The 26,357-nt window shown below is 39.9% G+C and overlaps 1 protein-coding gene across 1 annotated transcript in view; it reads left to right on the top strand.

Annotated features, from left to right (window-relative positions):
* The first annotated feature begins 13,698 nt into the window (after positions 1 to 13,698).
* PRKG1 (protein kinase cGMP-dependent 1) overlaps positions 13,699 to 26,357 on the top strand; it is a 1,109,393-nt gene continuing 1,096,734 nt past the window's right edge. Inside the window, exon 1 of the mRNA XM_006206634.4 lies at positions 13,699 to 14,330. Within this exon, the coding sequence (XP_006206696.1) occupies positions 14,065 to 14,330 (266 nt within the window). The 5' untranslated portion in view covers positions 13,699 to 14,064. The remainder of the gene's footprint in view (positions 14,331 to 26,357) is intronic.

Here is a 26,357-nt window from a genome sequence, read left to right as displayed (position 1 = left end):
ATTCTTATCGATGTTACTTATGGGAGCTGTATTAGTTTAACAAACCACTCCAAAATCAAATGACTTAAAATGATCATTATTTTATTTGTTCCCAATTCTGTGGGTCAGCAATTTGGGCTCAGCTCTGTTGGATGAGTCTCTCTTCCTGGTTATGTTGGCTGGGCTCCCTCACATTTGCCATCAGTTAGGGGCTGCTGATCTCACTCACATGTCTGGCAGTTGGCTGATTCTTGGCACTGACAACTGGGTCATGTCCCACCTGTCATGCAGCAAGTTAAACCAGGCTCACTCTCACCATGGTGGTCACAATGTTCCCTAGCGCAGCAAGAGGGGGCAAGTCCCACTGCATGGGTACTTTTCTTCAAGTCTCTGTGTCACATTTGCTATTGTCCCATTGGCCAATGCAGGCCACGTGGTTAAGCCCATAGTCACTGGGTGAGGGGATTCTCCAAAAGCATGGGTGTGAAGGGAATTATTGTGGAGCTTTTGCAAATAATCTACCACAGGGATGCAGGTTCAAAATGATAATGTATCATGCTTATATTCACAACATTTTTTGAAAAGCCTTACTATAATACAATGATTCTACTTAAATATTACATGGACACATTAACTATTGTTATTTAAAGATGCTGCTGAAAATTGCTCGCAATAGTATCACAACTACCAACAAATATTTGATCTTCATAATCACCCAGTGATAAAGGTACTACTGTTATCCTTATTTTGCACATGGAAGAAATTAAGACTTAGAGTTGTAGAACTTGCCCAATGTCACCACTGCAAAGGGAATAACATTTGGGAAGCCCTAAGAATATGCTAATTTAATGTATATAAGGGACTTAGCATGGACCTTCCACAGTGTTCAATGAGTATATGGATACCATATTAATGTTATAATATTAACAGTAGTAACTGAGCATGAGAGGTTATTTTATTTTAAAAGACCATGTGTAGCTATAAAACTAAGATCTCACTAACAGTAAATTTCCCGTTATGAACATCTCTATAATTGGTTCTATATTTTGCTTTAACTGGAACTGATGGCAAATGCAATATAAACTTTAGTTTTCAGAGAAGTCATAAAACTTTGCTCACTACTAAACAATCAAAACTTTGAAAGCACCTTCCATTAAGCTATGTCATTAAATCTGAAGCTACATTACCAAAATACCACATGATTGAATAACCTCTACTTCTTATTTCTTCAAGGATGACAAAAGAATGCCTTTATCAAATCTCTGTGGATGTCATTATTATTTATATTGATTTAAAATAAAGAATTTCCACTCCTCCCCGCAGGAGGGAGGTTAAATTTCACGTAGTAAATGTATATCACTTCGGCATCAGTCACATGTTGAGAAGAGACTAGAACTGGAAATCCTGTTTGAAAAGGTTATCTTAAGGAAATGAGAAATAAGTTTAGGCTACACTTGATAACATTCTTCCATTTTCCTGAATAGAGTCTGAGAAAATATTCGATATCACATCTAGTCATTGAATGATACTTTTCAGATTTAAGTTCAATGGTAATAGCTCATTAATTCTTTGGTTGCTCTGTTCTATTATAATTAACTCAAAAATCAAGGAAAGACTAAGGCACAGTGTAAGGACTGGAGTTCTCCAGTGTAGTTTTTTAAAACTGTTTGATGAGAATGGTAGAGGGAAAACAGGCAGCCCTCTTGGGGAGTCACACTGGCCTTTTCTTTCTGATGCTGACTTTGGCTTTATACCTCACTCTGTCTCAGCACAGTTCCTTGGGTTGGTGTTACAACATGGCACAAACTACTTCTCTACCATTTCCATGTGTTTGTCAAAATCGGATGCAGATTAAGATAAAAATATGGATAGAAATAACTTGAAATATTTCATAGAAGAATTAATTTGATGATTAACTTTAGCATGAGTTGACACAAGTGGATCTCACCTGGGGACAATTGTCATTTGGCAATTCTGGAGGTATTTTTGGTTGTTAAAATTTGGGGTGAGGTGGCGCTACTGGAATCTAATGGGTAGAGGCCAAAGATGTTGCAGAACATCCTATAATGCACAGAACAGTCTCCCACAACAAAGTTATCCAGCCCCAAATGTCAATAGTTCTGTAGTTGATAAAATGCTGATTTTATCATACTGCATATTGCAAAATTCATATAATATGAATGTTGTATTAGTTATAATTTCTTAAACAATCTAAATATATGGCCATTGGGAGATGGCCATCAGGGATATTTTAGAAGGGACTGTGTGTGTGTGTGTGTGTGTGTGTGTGCACGCACGCACGCATGCATATGGGCACACACAGGCAATTAAGTTCTTTCTCAAATCTATTGAACTGTGAGATACTATACTTCCCATTTATTTTACTTTCTTGGAGGCTGCCATACAGAAGAAGCCTAAGGAATTAGTGAAGTCCAACAAATATAAAGGCTAATGCTTTACAGAGATATCTTAGGATGGCGCATTGCATCGGTGAAAGACTGCTGATCTCCATACCATGTGCAGGAGTAAAATCTGAGGGTAAGGGAAGGACTTTCCGGCTCTTTCTGGATCCTGTTTGTTAGTACAGCTTAGTCATTTTATTCATGATATTTATCAATTTAAAACCTAGAAGCTTAATGATTTTTTTAAAAAATGAACCACAATTTGTTATCTTAATTGAGGTGATGATTTCATGGGTGCTTATACCTGAGAAAACTCATCAGATTATACAATTTAAATAATAGATGCAGCTTATCATGTCTAAATTGGTCCTCAATCATATTGTAAAAGCACAACATACATTAACACACTCTCACTGTAAGAAGCTCAAATGATGTATATCTTATAAAACATGATAGTTCTTCACCCCTCACTCCTATTCCCATTTCCCAGGGTAACAACTGTTACCATTTGATCAAAATTTAAGTACACACATATGTATTTTATATATATCATGTAAAGATGATCGTGTAAATGAAAGCATCAATTTTCTTGCATGCTCTTTTCCTACCATGTCTTGGAGCTCTTTCTACAGGTCCATCTCATTCTTTAATGGTTACATAGCGTTTCATAATTGATGGTATAATCAGTTATTTAACCATTTATTTATTTAAGTTACATGCTTTCTCTTTCACAGAGAGCAAAAAACAAAGAAAATGCAACCCACATGAATCATTTCCACAAGCTTCATTTTTAGAAGTAGGATTGCTGAGTGAAAGCAAACAGATACTTAATATTTGGAGGGCTCCTGCTAAATTGCTTGCTACAAAGACTTAAACAACTTAGGCTCTCATTCATATTCAGGAGAACCCATTTATCACAATTTTGACAATAAGGGATATTATCAGTCTCTTAAATTTTGCCAATTTGATAGGCAAAAAAAAATTTATTAGCAAAGATGTACATCTTTGCTTTTGTCATTTTGTATTTTTATTTTGATATTTTTATTTCTTTTTAAGAGCTCTTTACATATTATGGATGTCAACTCTGATTTATATATTTATAAGACATTATCTATGATTAAACGAAGAGTTACCATATGACCTAGCAATTCTACTTCTGGGTATATACCCAAAAGAATTGAAAGCAGAGACCTGAACAGATATTTGTTCCCCAGTATTCATTGCAGTCTTATTCACAGTAGCCAAAAGGTGGAAGCAACCTGAGTGTCTGTCAACAGATAAGTGCATAAACAAAATATGGTATATACAATGGAGTATTATTCAGCCTTTAAAAAGGAAATTCTAATACATACTACAATGTGGATGAACCTTGAGGACATTATGCTGAGTGAAATAAGCCAGTCACAAAAGGAAAAATACTGTATGATTCCACTCACATGAGGTATCTAGAGTAGCTAAATTCATAGACACATAAAGCAGAATGGTGGCTGTCAAGGGCTGGGCAGAGGAAGTGGGGACTTATTGTTTAATGGGTAGAGAGTTTCAGTTTGGGAAGATGAAAAAGTGCTGAGGATGGATGGTGGTGATGGTTGCACAGCAATGTGAGTGTACTTAATTCCGCTGATCTATAAACTTACAAATGGTTAAAGTGGTGATTTTTTATGTTTTGTCTGTTTTACCATATTAAAGTGGGAAACATTGCTTATATAAATAATATAAATTTGAACAAATAGTTACATAATATATTTAAAGTATGTTACAGACATATTTTCTCCTAACCTGTTAACGTTAGTTCTCTCTCCAATAATTGGAGATGCGACTGTTATAATGAACCACATTTCCTTATAGCTATGGATCTGTTTCTAAGCTAGGCATTTTCATTAGCCCATTTTAAAAATGAGTCATCACAGTGGTTTAATTACTATAGTTTTATAGTACACTTGATGGATGGTAGGATAAGACCACTATTTGTGTTGTTTTTCAGATATCTTTATTCTTCTGCATTATCTGTTTTGTATGAATTTGAAAATCAATTCATTAACTTCTGTTTTTAAAACTACTGGAATTGCATTGAATTTACAGATAAATCTATCTGGGGAGATCTGTCATAATTAGTATCTAGGCCATTTTGATTAATCACACTAGTCTTAGTTTTCTAAGTATAATCAATTTTTACTATTAAAATTATTCTTATTGATAATATCTTTTATCATTTTTATGCCCACATTCTCCTGTTTTTCTGTGATCTTTCACACGTAGTGACTCGTCAGTAGTAACAATTGAAAAAAAGCTGCTTGTCACAGCCTACATGCTAATGAGCATTCTCTACTATACTGTGTGTTAGCTATTAATTTTCTCTTTATTGAAAAGTGATTTAATCTTTATAAAGTAAAAATGGATCTTTTTGTTCTCTAAGAAACAGAATATGGTAATTCAAACCTATGGTATGTTTTTCTATTAAATGAATATACATCTCTGAATGTTCATGGTTAACTCTGTCAGAGTACTCTGTTTCTTTAAGCAATCTAATTATTTTAACTTGATTTTCCTGGTGAGCGGATCTTCACACTCACAAGGGAAAAGCAGTCTTTGCAGGAGAAGTAAAAAAGGAAGCTAATTTTAAATGAAAGGCGGAACCCAGTGAGGAGACTGTAGTCTCACTTCATTGGTGCCACTGATAATATCTGGTTGTTTCCAATATCACTTTGGACTCTTCTGTGTGTTACTGTGAAACTTCCCTGGTGATGGCATTTTATCAAATCCTCGGTGCCTCCTAGGATACATTTCGCAGTCTTGGGGAAGGGCCCTCCACTTGTGCTTGCTGGCAAGCCCGAGACATGTCTCTTGCCTCTCGGCCCCACCACTTAGAGATCCCTGGACCAGAAACCTTCCTGTGGTTTCCAGGACCTGTTCACAGAAGAATCCACTCCAAGGGATTGTTCCTATATTCAAAAGGGCTCTTCCTGAATGAAAGATTTTGGTCGACTCTAAGTTACAGAAATTCAACTAGTTCATTCATTCGGCAGATTAATCCTTTGGTTTCAACAAAGTGGGTATATGTCAATTGTTTATTTGGTGATTTGGGCTCTCAATAGGTCTCTCTGTCTCTGTTTTACACACACACACAGACACACACACACGGCTTATTGCTTTTCTTCTTCCTCTGTACTATGATAACCTTTTAGTTTTTTCACTTTTGCCTTAAAATTAGTCATTTCCATACCTATGGTCCCACACCATAAGTTGCTCCTCCCACACTCTCAGAAGCTTTTTGAGGGCAGATCCTCTAACTTATCTCTGTGCATTGTTAGTGTCTAGGGACCTGGGACCTGTAGAAAAGTATGCAAAAAAATTTGTTAAATAAATGAAACCAAGTACATCTGTTCAGGTAATACACTCACTTTTAGTCTCCCATTCAGAAGAAGAATGCCAGATTCATGGTATCTTTCTTAATAAAAAAGATTTCTGACAGAAATGGCCCTTCTCCTGCGTCTCTCTTGGAATGCTAATTTGACATTTGCGCAGACGTAAATCAGTTTGTTTGGCTTGGAGGGGAGAAAGTTGTCACTCTTGATGGATGACAGTGTGCCAGCCTCTAATCTACAGCAACGTGGGGCATCTCCTATCTGTTCTTAACATCACTCCATCTCTGCTCTTAACATTAAAATATCCAAGCGTTTTGAATGGAGACATTTTTAAAGGAAGAGTTTGTTTTTATTGACATACCCACGCTAGAAAAACGATTTGGAGGAAAAGTATAATGTCTGAAGCGCGCACACACACACACGCACGCACACGCACACCCTCCCTCCAGTACCACCTCATGTTACACTAAGGTATTCCTGGCAGAGTTTCTTGCTGATGATTTTAGCCACAGTCTGAGTAATGTCTGCTTGCCTGAGCACTGTAACATGATCTCCCTTTATTAGATAAAGTCTTGAATGAAGGGTGGCGGGTCCTGTGTCTTCTTAGTTCAGTATCCTCTGTCTTTCTGCTTCCTCCTCTGCTTTCTGCAAATTGTGGGTGGCTGGAAAGGATGCTGTGGAAAGGGGAGGGTTCTGCTGAGATAAAGCGTTTTTCAGAGCAAAGAAAAGACTTTTCACTGTAATGCAAGTATTTAAGATTATTATGGGAAAGTTTTGAGTGTTTCTTCCACCTTCCCACTTCTATTAAGATTGCTAAAATTGAGCCTTATATAACACACACGGGAAAAAATATACTCAATATGGAATTTGGGAATCTTCCCTGTAAATAGGGGAATTTTAATATCTCCTGGAATACTGTAGGTTCGGTGGAACTATTTCTTCACAAAAAACAAGTTATAAAATATTTTTATAATAAATAACTAGACATTTTGAGGCAATAACCTCCAAATAAGTGTGTCCCTTTTGCATCAGAAATAGTAAATGAACTATTGAACTAACTCTGCAGTTCTGATTAGAGACCAAGAAAAATAATGGTTACAACGGATTGAGAGACTGTCCAAACACAGTGCCTCTAATGCCTAGGAATGGTTTGTTAGCTTTTTTACAGGGGAGCTGTTAATTTGAAATAACCTGAGATAAGCACAGATGAACGTCTCCATTAACAATAAGCAGGTGGTGAGAATTAAGACCATAGGTGATTTTATCATGTCCTTAAAAAACATACATGTGTAAGCATATTTGGCTTGTTCTTTTAAAATATCAGACCATTCTGAGTTGTTACTAAAACATTTAATGAAACACCAAATGCCATTTCTTTTAAGGCAAGAAGGACTATGGTCCAATAGCATCTGTGTGAAGAAGCGGCCCACTCTCTCTAAATGCCGCAATCTTTGTGCTTTGTTACTGAGCATTTTATCACAAAATGGGACTAGTGGTTCTGAAAGTCAGGAAATGATAGCACCAAGTTAGGCTACAGGCTAACATACAAACCAGATATTAAGTCTTTCCTATCAAATTTGCATAAAATGTATATTTATGTACAGATAGGCTTATATATGGATATGCTATTTAATGAGGAATACACAAGTCAATGGTAATGGTGAGTGGTTGCCTGCGTGAAGGGGGTCTGGGTAGCTGGGGAACAGGGATGAAAGGGAGACGTACCCTTCACTGTATATCCTTTGTTTTTTTGAATTCTTTATCTATGTATGCATCTGTTTTCTAAATTTAATAATAGTAAAATATAGGGATGAGTCCAGTGTCTCTCACATTAAAAATCAAACCAAGACATCAAGTCAAATCAGATAAAAAAGCTAAACTCAGAGGACTTTTATTCTAATAGCCAAGACATGGAAGCAACCTAACTGTCCATCGACAGATGACTGGATAAAGGTGTGTGTGTGTGTGTGTGTGTGTGTGTGTGTATGTGTGTGTATTTGATGGAATACCAGTTGGCAATAAAAAGGACTGAAATAATGCCATTTGCAGCAACATAGACGCACCTAGAGATGATCATACTAAGTGAAGTAAGTCAGATAGAGAAAGACAAATATCCTATGATATTGCTTATAGCTGGAATCTTAAACAATGATGCAAATGAACTTATTTACAAAACAGAAAGAAACTCACAGACATAGAAAACAAACTTATGGTTACCAAAGGGGAAGTGGAGGGGAGGAATGAATTAGGAGTTTGGGATTAGTAGATACTAATTACTATATATAAAACAGGTAACAAGGTGATACTGGATAGCACATTCAGTATCTTATAGTAACCTATAATGAAAAAGAATATATGTATGTGTAACCAAATCACTATACTGTATACCAGAAACTAACACAGCATTGTAAATCAACTATACTTCAATAAAAAAAATATAAGATAAAAAGAAAAGCAGAAACTCCCAGGAAAAAAAAAGGACTTGTATTCTTTCTCTACCCCTCCTCTCAAATATCTGATTAGTACCTGAACCTGAAAGGCAATATGGTTTAGAGGCACTTAATTTCCATGGATGACTATGGGAATATACAGTTAATAGGAATCCAAAATATTTAAATGTATTCCCAGAGCTGAACAAAGTATTAAAACACACAGTACTATAAAAGAGTTATTGCTGTTTTACAGATGAGAAAACCAAGGCTTAGCAGATGAAATAATTTGCCCAGGGTCGCAGAGCAAGTTCACTACCCAAGGTAAGCTGTAGTAACATTTTGACCCTACAGAAATTTAAACTAGCGAGTGGTTCCAATCCCTTCTAGAAACTATGATTGGAAGGAATTTACACGTCAGTCATAATAAAACACAACTTTTAAACATGAGTATCTTTTATGGAAGAGAGTTTGTCATACTCAGAAGGCTATTTGTATTGTCATCAGTGTGCTTTAAGCAATTTATAACAACTTTTTATGTCCCCAAGTATCCATTTGAAATGTACTAAAGTAGTTTCACTAAAAATGACTTGTAAAGTCAGGCTTCTGAGAGTGGTAAAACAATTCTGCCATTTTTAATAGACATTTTTAGGTGGTGGTTGAGTAATTCATTAATTTTATCTTGTCTAACAAATTACCTCAAACTCAAAGACTTAACACTTACTTGCTACCTCACAGTTCTGGAGGTGAGAAGTCTGGTCATAGCACAGCTGGGTCTTCTGTTCAAAGCCTCTTAAGTCTGAGATCAAGATGTCAGCCATGCTGCATTCTCATCTGGAGCTCAGGGTCCTCTCCTATGCTCCTGTGATTATGACAGGAGTCAGTTCCCTGGGGTCGTAGGACTGAGGTCTCTATTCCTTTGCTGGCCATCTGTCAGTGGTCATTCTCAGCACCTAGGTTCCACCTGCGTTCCTTGTCATGTGGCTCCTTCCGTCTTTGAAGGGTGCAGTGGAGAATCTCCCCCAAGTCAAATCCCTCTCATGTCTAGAATCCCGTCTCCAGGATGAGCCCAGGCAACTTTAAAAGGCTCACCCTATTAGGTCAGACCCACCCAGCAGATCTTAAATTGCCTGGGACAGTTTCACTTGCAAAATGCCTTCACAGCACCACCTTGATTAGTGTTTGATTAACTGGGAGAATGTGCATATACACCGAGTGGGAGTGTCTTGGGAGCTGTCTTTAAATTCTGCCTACCACAAGCAATGAGTAGGCTGAATGTAGTATAAATATTACCACTAGCACCACCACGCCTGTCTGTTCCACTCCCAGCTGGGCTACTTTCCTGCCAAGACTTGAAGCAGGGGTTTCATTACCATTTTATTTATATTATTTATATAGGGTCACATTTAAGTAATATCTTGCTTTCATCTCACTTCATTTGAGCCTTAAAGATGCAGGTGCAAGAATTTAATACCCATGTGTCCACTTTATAGTTGGGAAAGCTGAGGCTCAGGGAGATGAACTTATTTACCTGAAGTCCTGTAGCATCTCTACCTCCATATTCCAGGCCCAGGGTGCTTAATATACTGCAGAATTTGATTTCTGCAGATTTGTTTAAGTGTGGTGGTTAACATAGTTGTGCGTGTATTTCAGGACTCAAGCTTTTATCTTTCTAAGGTGCGACCATACTTTATGGTCACCAGAATGTGGTTTAGGTGACAGTGTTGAAGCCACAACTGATATGGTGTAGAATTAACTGAAAACGCTCCAAGCTTCTGTTAATCAAAAAGTAACTGTAATCTTTATAAGACCAACCAGACTCCATCATAAATATTTCTTTTCTGTTTTAAACTCAGCTAAAGTTTTACACTCAGTTGGGTGTTGTCTAAGGATAGACTAATAATTTCAAAATGTGAGTCACAGGGACAGCAAAATGCCATAGAATCATTGAAGCTAGAACAGTGAAATGGACCCAGTGTTACTCCCACTCCCCATTTTACGAATGAGAATAGTGTATCTCAGAGAAGTTTAGGGATTTGCCCGAGAGCACACAGCTTGGGAAGCGACAGAGCAGAGACATAAATATAGATCTTTTGGTTCTAGTCCAGTACTCTTAATTCACCAGTTGCATTCCTTGATGGAAAATGTATTGCATGCAATTTTCCAAAAATACTGTCAACTTTGTAACCAAAAGAATTGTTTGGATGCTGGGTATTGAAAATAGATGATTTGAATTCCCCCCAACCCCTCCCATTTCCAAAATGTGGACCCCCATCTGTTTTCATTCCCCCAGATTTTCTCTTGCATTCCTCTACTGCCACCTGTAGGATCGCTCTCCACCTGCATATGACTATTTTCTTCCCTTTGGGTCCTTGTAATGTTGTTCCAAAGGTGGAGCAACGGGAGTGGTCCACTCACTCACCAATAAATGTAGCAATTGCTTAAACTTAGACCAAGAATACAGTTTTTGGGGGAGGAGTATTTTATCACTGACCTTTTTGAGAGCTCCTGGCATATAATGATAATAAACAGTCAGACTGACTTTTTTAGTCAGTTTTATTATTCTTGAAATTTTTTTATAGACATTGTCTTCCCATTGCCCCCTGTGATAGTGACCTGGATTAAAGGACAGGAATCCCCTATGAGCTACGCACATCTCTACGGCTTCAGGTTCGTTAGAAAGTGTTCTTTATGGGAGGGGTGCAGGTGAAGAGGCAAAGCACCATCATCATGTCTGAAGGTGCATGTACTTTTTAAATAAACATTTGAAACTGCATATGAAATGTACAATACATCCCAAAGTATCATAAGGAAAACAACTTTGATAAAGAGAGTGGTTGAGGAGCCAGAGTCTTAGATACGTAGCTGGGACTGTATGAGATTTTAAATTCTGTGTGTTCTCATTAACAAGGCACTTTTAGTTTTGCTTGTCACCGGACTCACAGAGAAGTGGATTTCTGAATGCATTTCAGGTAGAAGCAGTGCAGCACAGGGACTGAGACAGCCTGGGTCAAATCTGGACATTGTGGCCCTGGGCAGATTAATCTGGCTAAGTACCAGTTTCTCCACCTATAAAGTGGGAATGAATAAAAATGCCTACTTTATAGAGCCATCATGGGGATTAAAATCAGCTTGCCACATAAAAGGTTTTGCCCCATCCTGGCACATGTTAAACATCCAATGAATGTTCACTATTGCTGCTGTCATTTTCCAGTGGTAAAAGATGTTTAAATTTGTATTTTAAAAAAGTCTTATTCTGACACAAAATTCTGCATATTTTCTTTATTTTTCACAAACATGGAACATACAAACACTCTTACAGGTATTTAAAGACTGAATCTTACTTCGCTGTGATTAAGACTTTAGCAAATTTCTCCAAGGGCACTAGATGGCGACTTTCTCCTTTAAGAAAAAAAAAAATCTAAGGTTTCAGTAACACTTTTTGCTTTGACAGTTGAAACTTACTGCTACAGATTTAAAGGCAAAGAACAAAGGGTAAAGTCACATCTTTGAACACTAGACTGTCAGAATCATAGACTTTCTAGATTTTCAGGCTTTAAGGCAGGAGCAGCATGTCCTGAGGAATCCTGGATTTGAACTGCCCTTGAGTGAACTTGGACTTCACCTTTCAAGATCCTATTTTCCTCCTTTATACATGAAGTGGTTGGGTTAGGTCCTTTTCAAAGTTGCTTACAGATTTAAAATGCTATGATTTTTAATAATTCAGTATTTATTTCTCTACCAGTCTATCTTTTCCCAAGTGTTCCTTGTGCTCTAAATTCAGCATTTCATAAGCCAAGGGACGTGATTTAAGATTACCAGGTGTCAACATTACCAAAGTTAAAACCGATTTATTAAAAAATAAGATTAACTTTGGAATATAAATTTAAGGTTTTGAAGTGTGTGTAAAATCTTGGTCTAAAGCAGTTTCTTTTTTAATACATAGGAGAAACATTTCAATATCTGCATTTAAGATTAATATAAGACTTGAAAAAAAAGTCTACTTAAGACTCATTTTAAGACTAATTCTCTCTCTCCCATAAATAACATTGAACCTATGCCTAGATTTTTGAGGATGATAAAAGTTTTTTTTTTCTACTGTATTTTTAAATGCCAGTTATGTTGGGTGTTTCTAAAAGGATTACAGCAGGTGAAGTTGTTCATAGATAGAAGCAACAGAATAGTAACTATTGACAAGATAGAGAACCCGTTCTCAAATGTGAGTAGATGAAGCCACTCTTGAGCATCTGGTGTGATTAACAAATTCAAGTGTGGCTTAAAATATTTTTAATTTAAAACAATCAGATGGGTAGAACTAACACCAAGTAGTAAAGACATCTTCGGAATAAAACAGATTTTAGGGTTTATTTATAAACCAAAGTATATGCTTGCTTTTCATTTACTTAGGTGTTTCAAAGTAGAAAGTTTTTGGGGTTTTTTTTTCTGGTAAGTAGCCAGAGATTGTACATTGATCTTTCTTTTTAAGGAAAATTACAATTTCTCCAGAAACCTTTTGGTATCTTAGTTTGCATCTATTTTTTCTTCTTTAAAAAGAGATGTATTCATTTGTGGATCATTACCTGCAGAAATGCTACTCTCATGTACCCAAACTCTTAAACAGTGATTTATGTTATGAAAAATGCTCCCTGTGGCATATACATATATAAAAAATAAAGTGTAGGAATTAGCAAATACTGTGAGTTCAAATAAGTATAAAAATCCCTTTAGCAGAGGGTGTAGAGTCAGATGCACAGGTGAAGGAGAAACAGGATGACAAAAGCTAATTCTCCCTAAAACGGGAACCCGGAGGTTAAGCCAGCACTGGGTGGTGGTCCCCACTTCACAACCATAGAAGATGATGTTGTGGTATAATTTGGATGCTCAATATACAAATTTTAACTTTAGAAGATAAAATAAAATCAAAACTCTTAAGTTTACAGTCAACTCATGGCCTTTTCCTTTTCTGTAAACATTTGGCTCATCACCATATGCATATTCATCCAACTTTCCCACCAACAATTTTAGTTTACTATTTCCAGTAAAATTTTATGCTGAAAAAAACCTGGACCTGCTAGTGTCCTGTCATTCTTGGGACCACAACCACAGGACTTCACATTAACAAACGCGCGCGCGCGCGCACACACACACACACACACACACACACACACACACACCCTCTCATCATCTAGAGCAGAAGAGAAGTAGAAGGTGAAAACAAAGATGAATTCTGGCGGGTTACTATCTAAAGGCAGTTTAATATTTATGAAATGTCACACACACGCACGCACGCACATCACAAAGTCTTTAGGCTCCAGTTACAAGCGCTGCGTCATCTGCCAGATCACATGGTAATTGTTGCTATTTCAAGGATCAAGTGGCATAAAGCTCCCCCCCAACCCCCACCCCACCCCTTTCCTCTGGTACCATATAGCGTGGAAGAGTGATTACTGTGTGATGGGGTGAGACCAGGCTCACTGGTCCAACCCTCCCAGCTAGAAAGCAGGCTCTCGGTGGGGTGGCGCGCGCCGGGTTCTCACGAAGTGATTGGGAAAGGGGGACGGGGGAGGGGGTCTCAGGGGAGGAAGGGCAGCTCTAATTGGTTTCTCAATGAAAGATAATCACCTATTCCCCGGAGAGGCTGGGGATTAGCACTCTGCCTCTCCTCTTCATCGCTTTTAGACTTCTCATCCTCCCCTCGGTGCTTTTAGTCCATTCAGCAGAAGTGGATCGAAGAAAGCGGCTTCTTGCGCCGTATTAGGGGCAGCACTCTGCTGCGCTCGAGTACTTAGCGCCCATTCACTCGCTCGCTCTGCGCTCGCCTCGCCCGGCTGTCGTCCCGGCCGCCGCCGCCGCCCGAGAAAAAGTTTCGCGGAGGGGCTCAGGGAAAAAATGAGCGAGCTGGAGGAAGACTTTGCCAAGATTCTCATGCTCAAGGAGGAGAGGATCAAAGAGCTGGAGAAGCGGCTGTCCGAGAAAGAGGAAGAAATCCAGGAGCTGAAGAGGAAGCTCCATAAATGCCAGTCGGTGCTGCCCGTGCCCTCGACCCACATCGGCCCGCGGACCACCCGGGCACAGGGCATTTCGGCCGAGCCGCAGACGTACAGGTCCTTCCACGACCTTCGACAGGCATTCCGGAAGTTCACCAAATCCGAAAGGTAGGCGCCGGGGCGCGGCCAGGCGCGACGGGCCGGAGCGAGGCCACTGCTCGGGGCGCGTGGGCCCGGTGGCCGTTCGGGCGGCGGCTCGGGGGCTGGGGGCTCCGGGCCGCGGCGGCGGGGGCTGCTGGGTGCCGGGCGCCCCAGCTCTCCTCAGCGCGCGGAGTGGGGGTGGCCCTGGCGGGCCGGGAATGGGAAGTGTTTATTTTTATTTCTGCCCATCACGTGCTGTGCCTGTCTCCGCGGGGCTGGGAAGGGCGAGCTCCTCGGGAAGACGCGCCCCTGTGGCGTGGGGGTGGGGAGCAGGAGCGTGGAAAGTTTCCTCATGCCCGCTAACTTGGCGGTTCTGCACCCGGCTGTGGGCGCGCCGTCTTCCCTCCGCGCACCCCGGTGGGGACGCCCACGCGGGGAGACAACCCGGCCCATCGCCGCGCAGGAGAGCTTCCCCGGGGTGACCCCCAGACCCTGGCCACAGGGCATGCTCAGTGCGCCGCTAGAGCCTCCCGGGAGGGGCGACAGGAGGCTGGACAGGGTTGGGTCCAATTTAAGGACTGAACTTGCCCAGAGCCCGAGCCCCACCGAGAAGGCGCAGAGAGGGAGGTGGGAGACGGGAAGGGGGGAGGGGCGGGACTGGGGTGCGTCTCCGCTGCAGGGCTCAGCCTCCGAGGGTCACGTTCCAGGCAGCTGTGATGTTAGCAAGAATTGTAAAGAAACCCCACTCTCTGGTTGTTCGTTTGCTCAGTTTGTGTCCCTTGCAGAAGTGCCACACTTTGGGCTGTCCTGGGCTTGGAGGCGGCTCGGTGACCTTGCACCTGAAGCAGGTTTGGGGCTACTGTCAGACCTGTCCCCGGGTGGATAATGCCCCCCGCCTTGTCTTCCTTCTGGATCTCTCCCAGGAAAAGTTGAGATGAAGAGGGAGGGGAGCTATTTCTCTGGGCGCCTCCAGGCTCCTTCCTTTTCTCCTCCCGGCACGTTGAGAGCCAAAATCAAAGTTGTGTCGCTCCTTCATAGTGTTCAGGGGAGGCCGGGCGATTTTGGCCACAAGTAGGAAGCTCTTGCTCTCCACTCGCCGCCTTTACCGGAGAAGGCTGATCGATTGGCTGCAGCATTAAAGCGCCTCTGGACATTAGGGAGAGGAAGTGCAGACTCCAAAGCCCATTACTGGCTTTTAGTCTCTGGAAGTGCATGGCCGAAAGTGCATTTCGCAGGATATTGAATATTCCATTAGGCGTGCCTTCATGCCCGCCTACCTCTTACCCCTTCCCTCTTCTTAGATCACTTGGTGTCTGAGTTTGGAGCCCTCAGGGGACCCCTAAATTAGTCCCTCCCTCTAAGCTCTATGACTTTGAGGCCAGTACTTTTAAAGAGCATGTCTTCTTGTCCATCTCCATCCAGGCCAGTTGCAGGGCTCTCTCTGTCCCCTAATCCCCCGCTGCACCCCTTCCTTGTCTGTCTCTCTTGTGTACTGATTACAGCGTTTGTGTCAGTGGGGGGGGGGGCAAGTGGGGCAAAGGGAACTGGACAGGGGTTAAGAGCTATTAGAAGAGGGCCAGGAGCTGGGAGTGGGTTGGGGGAGAGAAACAATAATCAGGCAGATGGGATTCACCTTGGGAACTACCAGCCCACCTTCAACCAGCGTCTCAACGGACAGCTTTTAGATATCTCCAGTGATACTCCACTTATAAAATGACACTGTGCACATGACACCTTTTGGCCCGGGCTGCCTTGGAAGTCGCTGTCACAAGGAACAATGGCATTCTTCCTTGTGTCAGGCCAGGACTGCAATCAGAGCTAATACTTGGCCTTGCTCTTGGTTGGGAAGCTGCTGCCTCTTGCCTCAGCTGAGCTGCGCATTCCTCGGGTGCTGCCCTGCCCCTTGCTCAGCAGCTGGAATCAATCTGCCCACCTCCTTAAGAAGCCACTTCATCAGCGGTCACCCGGCAGCTGTTTGCCTCCCAGGACTGACTGACCGGGGCTTTATCACATTTTTGAAATTTCAGATCACAGTGTCTGGACTGTGCCCCTCAGAGAGTAACCAGCACCGCTTCGCAACAAAGAGGAGATTTCACCGGGGTTTAGAGAGGACAGGAGAGGAAAATCTCCCTCCTAGAGTCCACTCTCATTCAGGAGCTAGCTCTCAAAGAGGCACTTCTATTTTTCCTGACGAGAACTCTCCCTAGGGCTGAGCAGTTTTGGGATGTACTGGGAGGAAATGGCTGATCTTTTCGTATGTACACATCATCTTCCTTTGCTGTCCCTCTCCCCCACTCCCAACATTCTCGTGTTAGGGGTAGGAACATTCATCAAAAGTGGCTCATGCGCAGTTGAGCTCGGGTGCGTATTTGTGTCTGCAGCAAGTAGCTCGAGTGCTTTTCTACTTCCTTTCTGCGCTGATTTACGCTGGGAGTAGGGGCAAACTTTTTCCCACTCAGCACTCAGTTTTATACTTTCAAATGGAAGTGTGGAGTGTACTTTCAGCAAGTTGACTCATTAGCGTTTAAAGAATTTTGACAGGTATAGAATATGGGGATAGTAACCACTGAAATTAGGTTCTCATCCTAGCATTTAAAGAGACAGGACTAACTTATCATTGGCAAGACACCTTATTTTGGCCAAGAAAGAATTTAAAAATTATTTCCAGGTTACAACGTTTAACAGCAAACCAGACGCTTTCAAAATAAAAGTGTATTTTCTAATTTTCAGGTATTTCGATTTGGGGAGTCGGTGTGCCATCGCCTCCTGCATCTTTTGTTACTGGGCTTAATGGGGCTGAAAGAGACTGCTTTATCACAAAACTAATGTTCAATTGCTGTTCTACTGGATTTAGTGATAGCTATTCAGCCTGTGGGTTTGTTTCATACTTTACTAGGACACCCAGTTTTTATACTAACAAGAGAAGAAACAGATTTTGAAAGTATGGGAATTCTGTTGGTGGGCAGACTGAGAGAAGAGCCTTTGCCTATAACCGCTGTTTTAGAAAATGATTGCAATCTAAAATATTTACCTAATCAGCGATAAAAATATCTTGAGCATTTATTGCAGTGTAAGGAAATGGGAAAATTCACCGACACTTGTAATCAAGTCAGTCCAATTAGCCAGATTTCCATGTGTCCACGGAGGGTATAACATACAGTCTCCATTAAGAGTGATCTAAGTATCCAAGGAATGCTTAGATGAAAATTATACTAGGGAAAGGGAAGATCTGAGCTCCCAGCAGAAGTATCAAGTGTACAGTAAGATGATCATGTTTAAAAAGAAAACATCCGACTTATTGCCGTCCTCATTTTCAGACCCCTTAGAAATGCCTAGTAGAGATCAAGTGATTATCACTGAAAACCGTTGGCTGTTTCGGGTGATGGTGATGATGTTTTACATTTATATATCACTTTCTGCCAAATAACTTGGAGTATTTCACATTGTTTTCTGTGCGCTCTTGATTCCTTGCAATTTATTTACTCCACATCAAGAATAGCCTAATATCCTTAATTCTTCTCCTTAATTTTTTACACATACCTAAATTCCTTATTTTGGCCACCCAGTTAGCTCAGGAACCGCATACAGTTGTTGGTTTTAAATTAGCTTAAGCAAAGGCTCAAATCAATATTAGTCTGTTGCAGGAGTAATAGGTTGTAATAGTCTTTGAAAACCAATCAAGCTATTCCTGTCACAAATCCCTTGATTCTTGATGATGTAAATTCATCATTTGGAACTTGTACATCCTTCCGCTGGGACATGGATGCTTTGGAATGGATGCCCCAGAAAACTCTTTGTCTTTGCATCTCTGATTCATTTCAGCTGGTGTAACCTTCAGACTAAATCAAGGGATTTGGCCTAATTTTGATATCAGCAACTTCAGTGAAATGAGTGCCCACTGAATCCTGGACCCATCTTGTTGTTCACATAGAAAATACACAGTGCTTTAAAATAGTGTTGAGAAGGATAATAAAGACAGTTAATCTGAGCAATTTGAACATGGTGCCCAGCTCTTTACTCACAGTAGCTCACTGTTTTCCCCCATGGTCCTAAATCACATACATATTTTCTTGTGAGGCATCAGAGGCTTGGGGAAGTTGTCACCTGCCTATGATCGATCTCATGGCTAGGAAATGCCAGACATGTTTCCAACCCAAGCCTCGCAGTTTTTAGAGCCCTAATTCTCAACTGCTATACTCCATAGCCCTGGAATCAGGCCAGATGCATCTTACTAACTGGTAAATCCTTCCAAATAGGAAGAAATGAACCTGCCCTAAATTAGAATAGGATTTAAAAATAATAATAAAAAGGTCTTAGAGCCAGCATGAAACGGACCTCATGAAAAAGCAACCAATGTGCTCTTGTATCCAGCTTGTACGCCTTGGGTGTGCTGTGCCAGGCCAGGGCTTCCTCAGGCGGCCCTGCTCCTGGGATTGCCATCATTCCTCAATCTTTCGATCTTTCTTTCTTGCCCACCTTCAGCTCGGTGTCATGTCACGGGTGGCGCTGATGAGTTGTGCAATTATGGAGCATGTGAAAATGACCTTGGTTGCTGCCTCTGGCTATCATTCACTGTACCCTTTGCCTTTTGCCTTACAGACCTGTCCTGCTAATCCCTTCATCCCTACCAATCCTCCCAGCCAAAGGAATTTATTACTAACTGACAACATACCCATATGTTAATCAGTTATCCTTTCTGGATTAAAATAGTTAAGTATTAACGGGAGCATCTAGAAGAGGACATTCATTTAGTTTGCTCAGAGGAGGAATATTTATGGTGAGAATTTAGAGAGGAGGATTTTTAGGCAGGATGGCTTGTCCAGATCTTTGCCTCTTGCCAGATGTAATTTGAAATGGGCAGGTTCTGAGCTTAAGCACCTCACACCTATTTTCAGTCAAAGAGATACAGGAGGCAGATAGTGCCCTGGTTTTAGTGATGAGAAAATGGAGCAAATCATTACTGAAGTGCCTTTTAAAGGATCTTGGAAGTGGGACCAGAAAGACAATGTAAGTTTCTGAATTTTGCACCAGTACTGGAGTTGGTGAATTGATATCTTCAGTTTATCATCTATTTATGCTTATTATTTAAGACATATTCACTTTGTTTAGGGCTGGTTTGAGTTGTGAAATCATGTACATTTTCCAGGTATATCTGTAATACACCAGAAATTCTTGTTCCATCTGAATCACTGATATATGTATAGGTTGAAAGTTTCATTTAATCATTCATTCATTCGAGATTTGACTGATTCTCAGGAAAATATTTCTAACAGACCTGAAAAAACAAAAGATGTCCTATCTTTTTCCTCTTTCCTGAACAAATGCCTGTTTCCCAGTGCCCTCCCACCACCCTGGGTAGGAGATGCTGAGAGTGTCTTGAAAACCTTTCTTTTGATAAGATTTTCAGGTGATTTCAAAGTTGCTCAGAGGATGAATAATTATTTTCCTTTGCCATTGAGAATTTGCTTATCAGAGTTCAGGACCCTACGTTATCTAGGATTCCTGTAGCTCTTGGAAGTTACTGTGAGCACTGAGATAAACCAGGGATAGCATATCCTGTTTCACAAAAGTGAAAGCTCAAAAGTTTGGAAATTGTCACAAACGAGAACTGACCTTGCGCTGGGGTTTGTTAGTGTCCATTGCTGTTGGGTCCCCGAGGAGAAGAGGGGCTATGTACACGTGCATTTATGTGTATGAATAATGTCTATGTATATGTGTATGTGTGTATGTACACGGATGGCTATACACACATCTACCCACACACTCAAATTGCCACTTTATTCATTTTAATGATTTTTACACTTCTTACAGTAGTTACTGTTCTAAAACTCCTCTAGTTTCGCCCAATCAGTTTCTTGGGGAAAGGAGGATTTACTTCTTGGGCTGTTACTGTAAAATAGATCACGGTATCTTGCAGCTTGTCAAATGCGTATGCCCAGTTTTGGACACACAGTTCAATATTGTCTCCTGGAACAGGGTACTAGAACCAATCTTCGTTGCTTCTTGTTGAAGTACTTACTATCTTCTCCTTTTACCCAGTGAGGTGCAAACTTGTACCTCCCTCCTTTTCTTTGTTCTTGGATCTGCCTGTGTCTTGTCTGTCTCTTGTAGGTCCCTGGTTCCTCTCTTCTAGTTTGACATCTGTAACTCCTGCCAGATCTGTTATTTGCAAAAATCATACAACAGCAAATGCAGAGAGCAGAGGTCTTGGTCAGAATATTACTCTATAACCTTTTAAAAATCTTTCATGTCTTCAGATATTTCAGATACTACGCAATTTGAATTTCCTAAAGTTTTAAAAATAATTGTTAATTGTTCATATTGAAAATATATAATGCTTTAAAATATTTTATCAATGAAAAATGGATATTTCCAGAAAATGTATATCTTTGAAATAGATTTACTTTATAAAGGCTCATAGAACTATTCTCCTTTATTGCTGTTCTAAACAACAGGTTCCTTTTTTAAAAACTCTTAACTGTATTCTGCATCAATCACTAAACATTATTGGTGGATCGCAGACTTCAGTGTACATTATGTGGCTTTCATTTTAAACATTTTCATATTGTTTCTTACATGGGAGTATAATAGAAACTCATGCTACTTAGAAAATAGTATCGTTTTTTTTTTTAAGTTGAAGTATAGTCAGTTTACAATGTTCTGTCAATGTCTGGTGTACAGCATGCTTCAGTCATACATATACAGACATATTCCTTTTCATATTCATTTTCATTATAGGTTACTGCAAGATATTAAATACAGCCCCCTATGCTATATATACAGTAGAAACTTGTTGTTTATTTTATGTATAGTAGTTAGGATCTGCAAATCTTAAACTCCCTATTTATTCCTTTCCACCCTCTTCCCCCCCGGTAACGATGTTTGTTTTCTATGTCTGTGAGTCTGTTTCTATTTTGTAAAGAAATTTATTTGTGTTTCTAGGGCAGTCTACCCAGGCGATAGAAATAAAAGTAAAAATAAACAAATGGGACCTAATTAAACTTACAAGCTTTTGCACAGCAAAGGAAATTATAAACAAAACAAAAAGACGACCTACAGAATGGGAAAAAATATTTGTAATTGATATGACCAACAGGAGCTTAATTTCCAGAATATACAAACGGCTCATATAACTTAATAACAAAAATAAACAACCCAATCCAAAAATGGGCAGAAGACCTAAACAAGCTATTCTCCAGTGAAGGCATACAAAAGGCCAGTAGGCACATGAAAAATGCTCAATATTTCTAATTATCAGAGAAATGCAGATCAAAACTACAATGAGGTGTCTGTCACCTCACACCAGGCAGAATGGCCATCATTAAAAAGTCCACAAATGATAAATACTGGAGAGGGTGTGGAGAAAAGGGAACCCTCCTACACTGCTGGTGGGAATGATGTTTGGTGCAGCCACTGTGAAAAACAGTATGGAGGTTCCTTAAAAAAGTAAAACTAGACTTACCCTATGATCCAGCATTCCCACTCCTGGGCATATATCTGGAGGGAATTCTAATTCAAAAAGACACATGCACCCCATTGTTCACAGCAGCACTGTTTACACAGCCAAGACATGGAAGCAACCCAAATGTCCATTGACAGATGAATGGCTAAAGAAGTTGTGGTATGTATGTATATATATATGTGTGTGTGTGTGTATGTATATGTATATATATATATATATATATATATATATATATGAATACTACTCAGCCATAAAAAATAATAAAATAATGCCATTTCCTGCAACATGGGTGGACCTAGAGATCATCATTCTAAGTGAAGTAAGCCAGAAAGAAAGAAAAATACCATATGATATCACATGTGGAATCGAAAATAATGTAGTTTTAAATTCAATCATATATATATATTTTGTAATGGATATACTGGGGATAAAACCTGGGATCTCATGCAATCAGTATAAGGTTTATATTGACTAGAAAGTTTTAAAATGCTTTCTATAACTTGTCCTGTCCGTGTGTTGGCTTCATGTTTAACCTTTTTTTAGTGCATACTTATTTGACATATTCTTGGAAATTAGTCCAGAAAAGTTAATATGTTTGATACTAGGAATTGACTTGGGTTGATTTTGCTTTATTGGATGAACCTGTTGATCAGTGTTTACGAGGATAATGTAAATGTGCTGATTCATGAGTGTTTGTTAAGGCAAATCCAGTGAGACATCTGCAGTAATTACCTTCTTAGGACTTAGTTTGAAATTTGTTTTACTTGTAATAAAGGTCATATACAACCACAGTTCTGAAATTATGCTCTCAGTCAGACTTGTTGCCAATTCAAGCTGTCCCTCCTTTCCAGGTCAGTTTAGAGAGGGCTTCAAAATGTGTTTTAAATCCTCAGATGCATCTTCATTCGAGCAGTCTGACCTCAAATGCTGCAAAAATGCTGCCGACAAACCTTGTAAGGAATCCTAAAAATACTTGTATATTTGCAACTTACAAATACGTGTGGGTCTGTTTGTTCAACTATATGATATTGTTATTGTCTGATGAGCAAATCCAAAGCCTTTGGGTAAAGGCTAATATTTTTCTTGATGCCTCTCATTGCCCTCCTGATGTGGGTAATGCTAATTTTATGCATCATACGACCACCCAAGAACTTGACTATTTATGCTAAAAACTCTCAAAATAGAAAATTCTTTTACATCTTAGGTTGTAAACCCTTGGGTAGAAACCAGGTCTGTTTATAGTAAAAATTCCAACCCAGTAAAACCCTTAGCTTACCGTAGTTTTCTCTTCCCACGTGGTAATTTTCAGAGACAGGGTAAGAAAAACACATACCTAGAATGTATTAAAAAATAAACGCATTAAAAAAAAAAGACAACTTTCTAGAGGATAAAAACAGTTCATATTCAATTCAGTCTCCTCTCAGAGAATAAGAACACTCTGAAATATCCAGTCCAATATTCCATGTCTTACACCAGATCTCAGCTGTGGTGTCATGACGCACAGTGGTGTGCATCTGATTAGCTGTGAGGTTAAAATGAGTAAATGACAGGTTAAAAGTCAAGCTTCGTGAATGATTTGTTTCCTAGAAAATAAGTTGAGAACATGCACGCATCTCCCTAGGGATTGTTTTTTTCACTCGCATTCCGATTGGCTTTCCTGACTGGAGGATTGCAAATACATGTCAGGAAATTGCACAGAACCCACGGTCAGTGTTGTCTTTTCACAAGAGCGTGTTGCACATGGGAACATCGTCCCTCTTGTGAGTCACTGCAGAAAAAAATGTTTGAGAACTTCTGATCTGAGCTGTGGTTCTCAAATATCAAAATCTTGACCCTGTAACTCTGAAAGCTACTTATTTATAAATAATGATCATTAGATTTACTGCTGTCTGCTTAGCACATGAACCTCAGAGCCACATCTCCCAAAGTGCGATATTCATACACTGGGAGCACTAGGGATGCTTCTAAGGGACACCAGAGATCATTTATTTTATATGAACAGGAAGACATTTTAATGTATTGGAGGAAAATATGTAACGATCACGTTAAATCTATGCCATGTAGCTATTGCTGCTCAGAATAAGGCTTGATTTTAAGGGTTCATAGATTTTTAAAGGAAAAATGTATAAAAATACAGATCGTGAATAGCATAGACGTGGATACACAAAAGAGGTTTGGGTAAGATTGTTTTTAAAGTCATTTTCAACAAGGAATGAGATTATTTCCATGCTTCCCCCACCCCCATTGTGAAGATTCTGGCCAATTGAGTTCTCATGATACCTGTCACCTGTCTTTGGGTGACTCCTTGGATGGCTGTCTGTCACACCTCCACCCCCACCCCAGAATTGAAGTGGGGACATAGGTTAGATGGAACAGGCAGCTTTTATAAAAAATACTGTCTGATGCACTGATGATAAATGTCTGGTTAAGAATTACTCACTTTTATGTAGCATCAGAAAAATGTCTGACTTCCCCCCAGATTTATGAATTCCTTTGCTATGCCACAGCAAGGCTCATAGTGAACAGGACAGCTGGGAAATGACCAAGGGGTGCTGGGATGCTGGTCTCCATCCAGCCTGGGGTCCCTGGGCAGCTTTCTCTTCCTAGAGTGTCCCAAGTACACTGTAGTTTCTCATCTCTTCCCCAGGGCTTCTCCTTGGATCCTGAGAGTCAGTGCCTATGGCTGTGAAGGACAGTAGTGTGACATTTTGTAGCTGGAAGTGCGTGATGATTTTTTCTTTTTTTCCCTTCCTTCTTGTAAAAGTACAATTTGGAAAAAGTTTTGGAAGGGGAAATCTTTCACAAAATACAAATTTATTTTCCTGTTATCTTTGTTCCTTTTACTTGAGGGAAACTAGATTAATCTAAAAGATAAGGAGTTAAAATTATTGTTAAAAAACAGTTTTGTAGAAAAATGAGACAAATATAAGGAGAAAGGAGGGAATATATCACAGGCAGGAGGAGGAACTGGCAACAATCCATTCTTCTTTCAGAGCATAGTGCAGCCTGTCTCCCTGCCCACTTAAGAAGGAGATTCCTTAAGATTTGGATGTAGGTTCCCTCCAAAAGATAGGGGGAAAGGGAGGTGGAGAGAGGGCAGGAGGGAGGGAGGGAAAGCGAGCGAGAAGATTCCAAAAATCACCACAAGGTGGCAGCAGGAGCATAATATTTAACAGTTCTACAGCTAGTAGTTTGAAATGGCCTTTAGTTGAATTTTAAAATATATTCTCAAACATATGACTTTCTTTTTTTAATTGAAGTATAATTGACTAAGAATACTATAATAGTTTCATGTGTACAACATAGTGGTTCAATATTTTTTTAGATTTTACTCCATTTAAAGTGATTATAAAATACCAGCTGTGTTTCCTCCCTGTGCTGTACATTACATCCTTGTGGCTTATTTATTCTATACACAGTAGTTTGTGCTTCTGAATCCCCGCCCCTCCCCTCCTCCTCCCCCTTCCCTCTCCCCACTGGAAACCCGTAGTGTGTTCTCTATATCTGTGAGTCTGTTTCTGTTTTGTTACACTCAATTGTTTTGTTTTATTTTTCCGATTCTACAGGTAAATGAAAACATAACTTTGTTACTATGAGGACTCAGCTGTTGGGAAAGTGTGTCATTGAATGCATATAGTTTTATAGTTTTCCAGTTAGTAGTGATTTCGGGGAATGTGTTTAAAAAGCCAAAATGCAGTGTCCTTCTTTGGTGTTTGTCTAAACCAGAAGAGAAGCGGAGTGCACTTTGTGTAGAGAACCCTTTGAACACCGCTGTCAGTCTGAGGGAAATTCCTAAAACCCCTGTGAGGGACTCGGATTTGGCTGAGAGAAGAAAACTGAGAAAAAGTGGAAAATCAATCCTAGTAAAAATGTGTGTGTGAGAATATAGATTACAGGGAATGGCTGCCTACTCACCCCCCTTTCCCCCTGTAAATGACCAAAAGACAATTATTGTAAGACAAAGTTAGATCAGCTATTAGGCACAATTTCTTATAGCTTCTAATAGATTGTTTGATCTCCTTGATAATTCTGTGAACCTGGGATATAATTCGGTAAATCTTAACATGTCTATTGTAGTCTGAGGTCCTTCTTAGAAAAAACTTCATAGTCTTGTTAATATGATTATTTACATACATGTAAATATTTTCAAGAGAATAGCCAAGTGTCTTATGGAATGCCCTAAATATAAACTGTCTTTCAACAATTTTAGGATGAAAAGATATGAGTGTAGTCTGACCCTCCACAAAGGGGTAGATTGTGGGTCTGCCTAATGGACTGTAAGTTTTGGAATCAGTATTCCCTTGGAAAGTGCCATTCGGTCTTCCCATAAAAGACTGTTTCATTCAGTTTGTGACCTCTCTCATGTTAAAACCCCCAGAGGACTGGAAGTACAGTAGTCTTGCTGATGACAACATCTGTAATTTACAACTGAGGAGAAATGTACTTATTTTGGCCTGTCCCAGTAACTAAGGGTCAATGCCAAAGTGAAGTTGTACAGTGGGTAGAAAGAATTCAGTTTTGAATCAGTGTGATCACGTGACCTCTTTCATGGGTTTCTTTGCCCAGATATTGCATTAGACTACTTAGATAAA

Source organism: Vicugna pacos, chromosome 11 (genome assembly GCF_048564905.1).
Source record: "Vicugna pacos chromosome 11, VicPac4, whole genome shotgun sequence".
Taxonomy (NCBI): domain Eukaryota; kingdom Metazoa; phylum Chordata; class Mammalia; order Artiodactyla; family Camelidae; genus Vicugna; species Vicugna pacos.
Note: the sequence above shows the minus strand (reverse complement) of the source record. Positions and strands in the feature narration are given on the sequence as shown.